Source organism: Scyliorhinus torazame, chromosome 4, assembly GCF_047496885.1.
Source record: "Scyliorhinus torazame isolate Kashiwa2021f chromosome 4, sScyTor2.1, whole genome shotgun sequence".
Classification (NCBI taxonomy): domain Eukaryota; kingdom Metazoa; phylum Chordata; class Chondrichthyes; order Carcharhiniformes; family Scyliorhinidae; genus Scyliorhinus; species Scyliorhinus torazame.
The window spans coordinates 372,866,741-372,880,049 of NC_092710.1; the positions used below are offsets into that span (position 1 = coordinate 372,866,741).

The 13,309-nt window shown below is 48.2% G+C and overlaps 2 protein-coding genes across 3 annotated transcripts in view; one reads left to right on the top strand and one right to left on the bottom strand.

Moving 5' to 3' along the window:
• Positions 1-13,309, bottom strand: part of LOC140411246 (kinesin light chain 1-like) — a 669,745-nt gene that overhangs the window by 476,156 nt on the left and 180,280 nt on the right. The window lies entirely within an intron of this gene.
• LOC140411790 (DNA polymerase eta-like) overlaps positions 1-13,309 on the top strand; it is a 123,588-nt gene that overhangs the window by 68,516 nt on the left and 41,763 nt on the right. The window contains exons 3-4 of the mRNA XM_072500772.1: positions 5,145-5,371; positions 5,579-5,751. Coding sequence (XP_072356873.1) covers positions 5,145-5,371; positions 5,579-5,751 — 400 coding nt within the window. The remainder of the gene's footprint in view (positions 1-5,144; positions 5,372-5,578; positions 5,752-13,309) is intronic.

The window sequence follows — 13,309 nt, forward strand, 5'->3', positions numbered from 1 at the left end:
GGATGCAGAGATCCCTGTTGGATGGGAGGGTGAGCTGTGAGGATGATGCAGAGATCCCTGTTGGATGGGAGGGTGAGCTGTGAGGAGGATGCAGAGATCCCTGTTGGATGGGAGGGTGAGCTGTGAGGAGGATGCAGAGATCCCTGTTGGATGGGAGGGTGAGCTGTGAGGAGGATGCAGAGATCCCTGTTGGGTGGGAGGGTGAGCTGTGAGGAGGATGCAGAGATCCCTGTTGGGTGGGAGGGTGAGCTGTGAGGAGGATGCAGAGATCCCTGTTGGATGGGAGGGTGAGCTGTGAGGATGATGCAGAGATCCCTGTTGGATGGGAGGGTGAGCTGTGAGGAGGATGCAGAGATCCCTGTTGGGTGGGAGGGTGAGCTGTGAGGAGGATGCAGAGATCCCTGTTGGGTGGGAGGGTGAGCTGTGAGGAGGATGCAGAGATCCCTGTTGGGTGGGAGGGTGAGCTGTGAGGAGGATGCAGAGATCCCTGTTGGATGGGAGGGTGAGCTGTGAGGAGGATGCAGAGATCCCTGTTGGGTGGGAGGGTGAGCTGTGAGGAGGATGCAGAGATCCCTGTTGGGTGGGAGGGTGAGCTGTGAGGAGGATGCAGAGATCCCTGTTGGGTGGGAGGGTGAGCTGTGAGGAGGATGCAGAGATCCCTGTTGGGCGGGAGGGTGAGCTGTGAGGAGGATGCAGAGATCCCTGTTGGGCGGGAGGGTGAGCTGTGAGGAGGATGCAGAGATCCCTGTTGGGTGGGAGGGTGAGCTGTGAGGAGGATGCAGAGATCCCTGTTGGATGGGAGGGTGAGCTGTGAGGAGGATGCAGAGATCCCTGTTGGGTGGGAGGGTGAGCTGTGAGGAGGATGCAGAGATCCCTGTTGGGTGGGAGGGTGAGCTGTGAGGAGGATGCAGAGATCCCTGTTGGATGGGAGGGTGAGCTGTGAGGAGGATGCAGAGATCCCTGTTGGATGGGAGGGTGAGCTGTGAGGAGGATGCAGAGATCCCTGTTGGGTGGGAGGGTGAGCTGTGAGGAGGATGCAGAGATCCCTGTTGGGTGGGAGGGTGAGCTGTGAGGAGGATGCAGAGATCCCTGTTGGGTGGGAGGGTGAGCTGTGAGGAGGATGCAGAGATCCCTGTTGGATGGGAGGGTGAGCTGTGAGGAGGATGCAGAGATCCCTGTTGGATGGGAGGGTGAGCTGTGAGGAGGATGCAGAGATCCCTGTTGGGTGGGAGGGTGAGCTGTGAGGAGGATGCAGAGATCCCTGTTGGGTGGGAGGGTGAGCTGTGGAGCTGTGAGGAGGATGCAGAGATCCCTGTTGGATGGGAGGGTGAGCTGTGAGGAGGATGCAGAGATCCCTGTTGGGTGGGAGGGTGAGCTGTGAGGAGGATGCAGAGATCCCTGTTGGATGGGAGGGTGAGCTGTGAGGAGGATGCAGAGATCCCTGTTGGGTGGGAGGGTGAGCTGTGAGGAGGATGCAATGATCCCTCAGTGTGATTTGGACAAGTTGAGTGAGTGGGTGAATGAATGGCAGGTGCAGTTTAATGTGGATAAGTGTGAGGTTATCCACTTTGGAAGCAAAAACAAGAAGGCAGATTGTTATCTGAATGGCCATAAATTGGGAGAGGGGAGTGTGCAGCGGGACCTGGGTGTCCTTGTGCACCAGTCGCTGAAGGTAAGCTGCAGGTGCAGCAGGCGGTAAAGAAGGCTAATGGTACGTTGGCCTTCATTGCGAGAGGTTTCGAGTATAGAAGCAGGGATGTGTTGCTGCAATTATACAGGGCCTTGGTGAGGCCACACCGGGAGTATTGTGGGCAGTTTTGGTCTCCTTCTCTGAGGAAGGATGTTCTTGCTCTCGAGGGAGTGCAGCGAAGGTTTACCAGACTGATTCCAGGGATGGCGGGACTGTCAAACGAGGAGAGATTGAGTCGGTTAGGATTGTTCTCGCTGGAGTTCAGAAGAATGACGGGGGATCTCATTGAGATTATAAAATTCTAACGGGACTGGACAGGGTCGATGCAGCAAGGTTGTTCCCGATGGTGGGTGTGTCCAGAACCAGGGGTCACAGTATGAGGATACGGGGTCGACCATTTAGGACAGAGATAAGGAGACATCTCTTCACCCAGAGAGTGGTTGGCCTGTGGAATTCATTACCACAGGAAGTAGTTGAGACCAAAACATTGTATGTTTTCAAGAAGCAGTTAGATACAGCACTGAGGGCGAAGGGGATCAAAGTGTGGCACAACAATTAGCACTGCTGCCCCACAGCGCTAGTGACCTGGATTCTGTGCATGTTCTCCCATAAGGGCGGCGCGGTAGCACAGTGGTTAGCACTGCTGCCTCACAGCTCCAGGGACCCGGGTTCAATTCCAACCTCGGGTGAATATCATAGAATCATAGAATTTACAGTGCAGAAGGAGGCCATTCGGCCCATCGAGTCTGCACCAGCTCTTGGAAAGAGCACCCTACCCAACGTCAACACCTCCACCCTATCCCCATAACCCAGCAACCCCACCCAACACTAAGGGCAATTTTGAACACTAATGGCAATTTAGCATGGCCAATCCACCTAACCTGCACATCTTTGGACTGTGGGAGGAAACCGGAGCACCCGGAGGAAACCCACGCACACACGGGGAGGATGCGCAGACTCCGCACAGACAGTGACCCAAGCCGGAATCGAACCCGGGACCCTGGAGCTGTGAAGCAATTGTGCTAACCACTGTGTTACCGTGCTGCCCAGAATATCTGTGCGGAGTCTGCACGTTCTCCCTGTGTCTGCGTGGGTTTCCTCCGGGTGCTCCGGTTTCCCCTCACAGTTCCAAAGACGTGCCGGTTAGCTGGATTGGCCGTGATAGATTGCCCCTTAGCGGCCAATGGTAAGGTGGGGTTACGGGGATAGGGCGGGGGAGTGGGCCGAGATAGGGTACTCCAGTGAATGGTCGGTGCAGACTCACACGGCCGATTGGCCTCCTTCTGCCCCGTACGGGAGGAAAGCGGCAACAGCTGTTGAAATGATTGGTGGAGCAGGCTCGAAGGGCCGAATAGAAACATCGAGAGTAGGATTAGGCCTTTCGGCCCTCCGGAGGCCTTCCATCCTTCACTGTCGCTGGGTCAAAACCCTGGAAGGCCCTCCCTAATAGCGCAGTGCGTGTATCTACATCAGATGGACCGCAGCCACTCGAGGCAGATCATCACCACCACCTCCTCGAGGGCAATTAGGGATGGGCAAGAAATGGTGGCCTCGCCAGCGAAGCCCGCATCCTGGAAAGATCAGTTTAAAAACCACCTGGGAATCGCTTCCAACACATTTGGACTAAAGCTACACCCAGTATTCGAGCTGTGGTCTCAGCAATGGCTGTATAACTGGAGCAGAACACTCCATTTATGTTCAATTCCTCTCGTAATGAAGAGAACTTTCCATTAACCTTCCCAACTACTTACTGTCTCAGCAGACTAACGTTGAGTGACTCGTGCACTAGAACACCCAGATCCCTCTGCACTAAGGAATCCTGTCATCATTCTCCCATGTCAGTCACCCTCTGCCTTTTTATTCTTCCTGCCACAACTTCATTTTCCCTCATTAAACTCCATCTGCCAGATTTTTCCTCGCTCCCTCCACCTATCTGCAACCTCCTTATGTCCTCTTCACAACATACTTTCCTCCCTATCTCTGTGTCAGCTGCACCATTTAGCTGCCGTACCTTCGCTCCCCTCATCCGAGTCGTTGATGTCAATTGTGAAATGTTGAGGCCCAGCACAAACCCCCACAGGACTCCACTCCTCGCCAATCAGGGTAAGACCCACTTCTACATACTCTGTTTCCTGCCAGTCAGCCAGTCTTCTATTCATGGTAATATTCATGATTCTCCAGATTACCTTGTGTTTCTCTCAGTGCCCAGCTATAACCCCCTTAATGATCAATTCTAACACCTTCCCCACGACAGATGGAACCTTTCAATGTTGTGAATGGAAGGTTGTGACTAGTGGTGTTCCACAGGGATCTGTGCTGGGATCTCTGTTGTTTGTGGTGTACACAAACGATTTGGAGGAGAATGTAGCCGGTCGGATTAGTAAGTTTGCGGATGACACTAAGGTTGGTGGAGTGGCAGATCGTGTTGAGGATTGTCAGAGGATACAGCAGGACACAGATAGGTTGGAGACTTGGGCAGAGAAATGGCAAATGGAGTTTAATCCGGACAAATGTGAGGTAATGCATTTTGGTAGGTCTAACATAGAGGGGAAATATACCGTAAATGGTAAAACTCTTCGGAAACACAAAGTCAGAGAGATCTGGGTGTGGAGGTCCACAGATCTTTGAAACTGGTAACACAAGTGGACAAGGTAGTCGCGAAAGCAGACGGAATGCTTGCCTTCATTGGACGGGGCACTGAGTATAAAAACTGACAAGTCATTCTGTGGATGTATAGAACCTTGGTAAGACTGCACTTGGAATATTGCGCACAATTCTGGTCGCCACACTACCAGAAGGATGTGGAGGCTTTGGAGAGGGTGCAGAGGAGGTTTACCAGGATGTTGCCTGGTCTGGAGGGTGTTAGCTATGCGGAGAGGCTGAATAGACTCAGACTGTTTTCATTAGAAAGACGGGGGTTGAGGGGCGACCTGATAGAGGTCGACAAGATTATGAGGGGCATGGATAGAGTGGATGGGCAGGCACTCTTTCCCAGGGTGGAGGGTCAGTCACCAGGGGGCATAGGTTTCAGGTCTGTGGGTCAAAATTTGAGGAGATGTGCGAGGCAGGTTTTTTACACAGAGGGTGGTGAGTGTCTGGAACGCGTTGCCAGGGGAGGTTGTGGAAGCAGATACATTAACGGTGTTCAAAAGGCATCTTGACAAACACATGGATAGGACGGGTATAGAGGGATACGGCACAAGGAAGTGCTGAGGGTTTTGGCAAAGGGTGGTATCCTGACCGGTACAGGCTTGGAGGGCCGAAGGGCCTGTTCCTGTGCTGGATTGTTCTTTGAAACTCTCGCTGTCTTTTTCACGCTTCTCGCTAGCTCCCTCCCCATTCCTTTTCGAGGTGTTTTACAAATGCAGGTTGATGCTGCGGAAGTTTTTTTGAATGATGGCTGCATTCCTCTGGTCCATTAATCTCCTGTCTTTTGTCTCCCCACCGCGGGCAGGTACCGGGAGGCCAGCGTGCAGGTGATTGCGGTGATGTCTCGGTTTGCGGTGATCGAGCGGGCCAGCATCGACGAAGCCTACGTGGATCTAACCGCTGCAGCCCGGCAGCGCGCCAGGCAGATGGAAGGGCAGCGGGTTGATACAGGGCTGCTGAAAACCACCTTTGTGGAGGGCTTCTCCCAGAATGGCCAGGCACAGCAGTCTGGAGACCCAGCCACTCTGAAAGGTTTGTACCCTGGAAGAAGGGGGGGGGTGCGCAGTGTGCAAGGTCAGCCATTTCTGGAGTGTTTTTATATCTGTCGTGAAGATCGGAGCAAAATATCTGGTCATCTCATCCGCCATTTCCTCATTATTCAACTATTAACTCACTCTCCATGGGACCTTTACGAACTCACTTTATTAACGGGCAGTCTGGTTATGTTTGTTCTTACAGAAGAGGGGCGGAGAGCTGGAATCGAGGCATGGTTAGATTCCCTTCCCCCTGACTGCGATCAGAACAGTCCAGAACTCCAGCTCACAGCTGGAGCACTGATCGTGGAGGAGATGCGGGCAGCTGTGGAGACAGAGACTGGATACAGATGTTCGGCTGGTATATCACACAACAAGGTAACCTCCGCTTAAAGCAGAATAACCGCCTATAGACCAGAATCAGCCTCCCCCATATATCAGAATAACTCCCCCTTAAATCAGAATAACTCCCCCTTAAATCAGAATACCCCCCCCCCCCCTCCCCCCATTAACTAGGGCATACTGGACTAGTCCGTGGCCAATCCCAGCCTCCTTGACCTGAGTTGCAACAGAAGTGAATTAATCAATAATTCTTATGAAGCTTTCGAGATCTTTGGCCCTGGCTAGTCCAATGACTTACAACCACTAGGGGGCTGGTTTAGCACAGGGCTAAATCGCTGGCTTTGAAAGCAGACCAAGGCAGGCCAGCAGCACGGTTTAATTCCCGTACCAGCCTCCCCGAACAGGAGCCGGAATGTGGCGACTAGCGGCTTTTCACAGTAACTTCATTTGAAGCCTACCTGTGACAATAAGCGAGTTTCATTTCATTCACCAGATTTGTAAGTAAAAACATAACTATTTATTTATAACCAGAAAAGAGTTAAAACATGCAAAAATTAAACTAGAATAATGGTCTGCTGATCTATTGCATTCCCCTTTGACAGTCCCACCCTCTACCCAAACTCCCACAAGAGCACACAGAGGAATGGAAAGGGGTAAAATGATAGGGATTAAAATAGGGAAGGAAGAGAGATGTGTTGCTATTGCTGATGTTGAAGTCTTTGTAGTCGGCTATCTTCTCAGGGAGTGGAGTGTTGAAAACCACCAGCTGGATTGGATGTTCTGGCAGGTGCATTCAGTCAGTACTTGCAATTATCAGCCTCGCCGAGGTATGATTAGAGTTCTCCAATTATCAAATTTTAAAAGCTGTTTTTCAAATAACCCAGCCAGCCTGCAGCCTGTACAGGTCCAACCCTTCCTGCAGCTTTAACCGGCTGTGGGTGAGAGAGAAAGGCTTTCAACACATTAGGTCATCGGGAGAGAGAGAAGCAGTGAAAGATAGAGAGAGGGAGAGAGAGAGACAGAGACGGAGAAGCAGTGAAAAAGAGAGAGAGAGACAGAGAAGGAGAAACAGTGAAAAAGAGAGAGAGGGAGAGAGAGAGAGACAGAGACGAAGAAGCAGTGAAAAAGAGAGAGGGAGAGAGAGAGACAGAGACGGAGAAGCAGTGAAAAAGAGAGAGGGAGAGAGAGAGACAGAGACGGAGAAGCAGTGAAAAAGAGAGAGAGAGGCAGAGAAGCAGTGAAAAAGAGAGAGAGGGAGAGAGAGAGACCGAGACGGAGAAACAGTGAAAAAGAGAGAGAGAGGGAGGGTGAGAGAGACGGAGACGGAGAAGCGGTGAAAAAGAGAGCGAGGGAGGGAGAGAGAGAGACAGAGAAGCAGTGAGAGAGAGAGAAGCATTGAAAGAGCGAGTCTCTTAATCAATCCAGTGTGTAACTCCCTCCCGGGTATCTGTTATTCTATATATAAACCACCCTGAACCCCTCGATTAGATTCCAGTCTGTAACTCACCCCCGGGTATCTGTTATTCTATATATAAACCACCCCGAACCCCTCGATTAGATTCCAGTCTGTAACTCACTCCCGGGTATCTGTTATTCAATATATAAACCACCCCGAACCCCTCGATTAGATTCCAGTCTGTAACTCACTCCCGGGTATCTGTTATTCTATATATAAACCACCCTGAACACCTCGATTAGATTCCAGTCTGTAACTCACCCCCGGGTATCTGTTATTCTATATATAAACCACCCCGAACCCCTCGATTAGATTCCAGTCTGTAACTCACTCCCGGGTATCTGTTATTCAATATATAAACCACCCCGAACCCCTCGATTAGATTCCAGTCTGTAACTCACTCCCGGGTATCTGTTATTCTATATATAAACCACCCTGAACACCTCGATTAGATTCCAGTCTGTAACTCACTCCCGGGTATCTGTTATTCTATATATAAACCACCCTGACCCCTCAATTAGATTCCAGACTGCAACTCACTCCCGGGTATCTGTTATTCTATATATAAACCACCCTGAACCCCTCGATTAGATTCCAGTCTGTAACTCACACCCGTGTATCTGTTATTCTATATATAAACCACCCTGAACCCCTCGATTAGATTCCAGTCTGTAACTCACTCCCGGGTATCTGTTATTCTATATATAAACCACCCTGAACACCTCGATTAGATTCCAGTCTGTAACTCACTCCCGGGTATCTGTCATTCTATATATAAACCACCCCGAACCCCTCGATTAGATTCCAGTCTGTAACTCACCCCCGGGTATCTGTTATTCTATATATATACCACCCTGAACCCCTCGATTAGATTCCAGTCTGTAACTCACTCCCGGGTATCTGTTATTCTATATATAACCACCCTGAACCCCTCGATTAGATTCCAGTCTGTAACTCACTCCCGGGTATCTGTTATTCTATATATAAACAACCCTGAACCCCTCGATTAGATTCCAGTCTGTAACTCACTCACGGGTATCTGTTATTCTATATATAAACCACTCCGAGCCCGAGATGAGATTTCAGTCTGTAACTTACTCCCGGGTATCTGTTATTCTGTATATAAACCACCCTGAACCCCTCGATTAGATTCCAGTCTGTAACTCACTCACGGGTATCTGTTATTCTATTTAAAAACTACCCTGAAACCTCGATTAGATTCCAGTCTGTAACTCACTCCCGGGTATCTGTTATTCTATATATAAACCACCCCGAACCCCTCGATTAGATTCCAGTCTGTAACTCACTCCCGGGTATCTGTTATTCTATAAATAAACCACCCCGAACCCCTCGATTAGATTCCAGTCTGTAACTCACTCCCGTGTATCTGTTATTCTATATATAAACCACCCCGAACCCCTCGATTAGATTCCAGTCTGTAACTCACTCCCGGGTATCTGTTATTCTATATATAAACCACCCCGAACCCCTCGATTAGATTCCAGTCTGTAACTCACTCCCGGGTATCTGTTATTCTATTTAAAAACCACACTGAACCCCTCAATTAGATTCCAGTCTGTAACTCACTCCTGGGTATCTGTTATTCTATATATAAACCACCCTGAACCCCTCGATTAGATTCCAGTCTGTAACTCACTCCCGGGTATCTGTTATTCTATATATAAACCACCCCGAACCCCTCGATTAGATTCCAGTCTGTAACTCACTCCCGGGTATCTGTTATTCTATATATAAACCACCCTGAACCCCTCGATTAGATTCCAGTCTGTAACTCACTCCCGGGTATCTGTTATTCTATATATAAACCACCCTGAACCCCTCGATTAGATTCCAGTCTGTAACACACCCCCGGGTATCTGTTATTCTATATATAAACCACCCTGAACCCCTCGATTAGATTCCAGTCTGTAACTCACTCCCGGGTATCTGTTATTCTATATATAAACCACCCCGAACCCCTCGATTAGATTCCAGTCTGTAACTCACTCCCGGGTATCTGTTATTCTATATATAAACCACCCCGAACCCCTCGATTAGATTCCAGTCTGTAACTCACTCCCGGGTATCTGTTATTCCATATATAAACCACCCCGACCCCTCGATTAGATTCCAGTCTGTAACTCACTCCCGGGTATCTGTTATTCCATATATAAACCACCCCGACCCCTCGATTAGATTCCAGTCTGTAACTCACTCCCGGGTATATGTTATTCTATATATAAACCACCCCGAACCCCTCGATTAGATTCCACTCTGTAACTCACTCCCGGGTATCTGTTATTCCATATATAAACCACCCCGACCCCTCGATTAGATTCCAGTCTGTAACTCACTCCCGGGTATCTGTTATTCTATATATAAACCACCCCGAACCCCTCGATTAGATTCCAGTCAGTAACTCACTCCCGGGTATCTGTTATTCTATATATAAACCACCCCGAACCCCTCGATTAGATTCCAGTCAGTAACTCACTCCCGGGTATCTGTTATTCTATATATAAACCACCCCGAACCCCTCGATTAGACTCCAGACTGTAACTCACTCCCGGGTATCTGTTATTCTATATATAAACCAACCCGAACCCCTCGATTAGATTCCAGTCTGTAACTCACTCCCGGGTATCTGTTATTCTCTATATAAACCACCCCGAACCCCTCGATTAGATTCCAGTCTGTAACTCACTCCCGGGTATCTGTTATTCTATATATAAACCACCCTGAACCCCTCGATTAGATTCCAGTCTGTAACTCACTCCCGGGTATCTGTTATTCTCTATATAAACCACCCCGAACCCCTCGATTAGATTCCAGTCTGTAACTCACTCCCGGGTGTCTGTTACTCTATATATAAACCACCCCGAACCCCTCGATTAGATTCCAGTCTGTAACTCACTCCCGGTATCTGTTATTCTATATATAAACCACACCGAACACCTCGATTAGATTCCAGTCTGTAACTCACTCCCGGGTATCTGTTATTCTATATATAAACCACCCCGAACCCCTCGATTAGATTCCAGTCTGTAACTCACTCCCGGGTATCTGTTATTCTATATATAAACAACCCTGAACCCCTCGATTAGATTCCAGTCTGTAACTCACTCACGGGTATCTGTTATTCTATATATAAACCACTCCGAGCCCGAGATGAGATTTCAGTCTGTAACTTACTCCCGGGTATCTGTTATTCTGTATATAAACCACCCTGAACCCCTCGATTAGATTCCAGTCTGTAACTCACTCACGGGTATCTGTTATTCTATTTAAAAACTACCCTGAAACCTCGATTAGATTCCAGTCTGTAACTCACTCCCGGGTATCTGTTATTCTATATATAAACCACCCCGAACCCCTCGATTAGATTCCAGTCTGTAACTCACTCCCGGGTATCTGTTATTCTATATATAAACCACCCCGAACCCCTCGATTAGATTCCAGTCTGTAACTCACTCCCGTGTATCTGTTATTCTATATATAAACCACCCCGAACCCCTCGATTAGATTCCAGTCTGTAACTCACTCCCGGGTATCTGTTATTCTATATATAAACCACCCCGAACCCCTCGATTAGATTCCAGTCTGTAACTCACTCCCGGGTATCTGTTATTCTATTTAAAAACCACACTGAACCCCTCAATTAGATTCCAGTCTGTAACTCACTCCCGGGTATCTGTTATTCTATATATAAACCACCCTGAACCCCTCGATTAGATTCCAGTCTGTAACTCACTCCCGGGTATCTGTTATTCTATATATAAACCACCCCGAACCCCTCGATTAGATTCCAGTCTGTAACTCACTCCCGGGTATCTGTTATTCTATATATAAACCACCCTGAACCCCTCGATTAGATTCCAGTCTGTAACTCACTCCCGGGTATCTGTTATTCTATATATAAACCACCCTGAACCCCTCGATTAGATTCCAGTCTGTAACACACCCCCGGGTATCTGTTATTCTATATATAAACCACCCTGAACCCCTCGATTAGATTCCAGTCTGTAACTCACTCCCGGGTATCTGTTATTCTATATATAAACCACCCCGAACCCCTCGATTAGATTCCAGTCTGTAACTCACTCCCGGGTATCTGTTATTCTATATATAAACCACCCCGAACCCCTCGATTAGATTCCAGTCTGTAACTCACTCCCGGGTATCTGTTATTCCATATATAAACCACCCCGACCCCTCGATTAGATTCCAGTCTGTAACTCACTCCCGGGTATCTGTTATTCCATATATAAACCACCCCGACCCCTCGATTAGATTCCAGTCTGTAACTCACTCCCGGGTATATGTTATTCTATATATAAACCACCCCGAACCCCTCGATTAGATTCCACTCTGTAACTCACTCCCGGGTATCTGTTATTCCATATATAAACCACCCCGACCCCTCGATTAGATTCCAGTCTGTAACTCACTCCCGGGTATCTGTTATTCTATATATAAACCACCCCGAACCCCTCGATTAGATTCCAGTCAGTAACTCACTCCCGGGTATCTGTTATTCTATATATAAACCACCCCGAACCCCTCGATTAGATTCCAGTCAGTAACTCACTCCCGGGTATCTGTTATTCTATATATAAACCACCCCGAACCCCTCGATTAGACTCCAGACTGTAACTCACTCCCGGGTATCTGTTATTCTATATATAAACCAACCCGAACCCCTCGATTAGATTCCAGTCTGTAACTCACTCCCGGGTATCTGTTATTCTCTATATAAACCACCCCGAACCCCTCGATTAGATTCCAGTCTGTAACTCACTCCCGGGTATCTGTTATTCTATATATAAACCACCCTGAACCCCTCGATTAGATTCCAGTCTGTAACTCACTCCCGGGTATCTGTTATTCTCTATATAAACCACCCCGAACCCCTCGATTAGATTCCAGTCTGTAACTCACTCCCGGGTATCTGTTATTCTACATATAAACCACCCTGAACCCCTCGATTAGATTCCAGCCTGTAACTCACTCCCGGGTGTCTGTTACTCTATATATAAACCACCCCGAACCCCTCGATTAGATTCCAGTCTGTAACTCACTCCCGGTATCTGTTATTCTACATATAAACCACCCCGACCCCTCGATTAGATTCCAGTCTGTAACTCACTCCCGGGTGTATGTTATTCTATATATAAACCACACCGAACACCTCGATTAGATTCCAGTCTGTAACTCACTCCCGGGTATCTGTTATTCTATATATAAACCACCCCGAACCCCTCGATTAGATTCCAGTCTGTAACTCACTCCCGGGTGTATGTTATTCTATATATAAACCACACCGAACACCTCGATTAGATTCCAGTCTGTAACTCACTCCCGGGTATCTGGTATTCTATATATAAACCACCCCGACCCCTCGATTAGATTCCAGTCTGTAACTCACACCCGGGTATCTGTTATTCTATATATAAACCACCCCGAACCCCTCGATTAGATTCCAGTCTGTAACTCACTCCCGGGTGTATGTTATTCTATATATAAACCACACCGAACACCTCGATTAGATTCCAGTCTGTAACTCACTCCCGGGTATCTGTTATTCTATATATAAACCACCCCGAACCCTCCATTAGATTCCAGTCTGTAACTCACTCCCGGGTATCTGTTATTCTATATATAAACCACCCTGAACCCCTCGATTAGATTCCAGTCTGTAACTCACTCCCGGGTGTCTGTTATTCTATATATAAACCACCCCGAACCCTCCATTAGATTCCAGTCTGTAACTCACTCCCGGGTATCTGTTATTCTATATATAAACCACCCTGAACCCCTCGATTAGATTCCAGTCTGTAACTCACTCCCGGGTATCTGTTATTCTATATATAAACCACCCTGAACCCCTCAATTAGATTCCAGTCTGTAACTCACTCCCGGGTATCTGTTATTCTATATATAAACCACCCTGAACCCCTCGATTAGATTCCAGTCTGTAACTCACTCCCGGGTGTCTGTTATTCTATATATAAACCACCCCGAACCCTCCATTAGATTCCAGTCTGTAACTCACTCCCGGGTATCTGTTATTCTATATATAAACCACCCTGAATCCCTCGATTAGATTCCAGTCTGTAACTCACTCCCGGGTATCTGTTA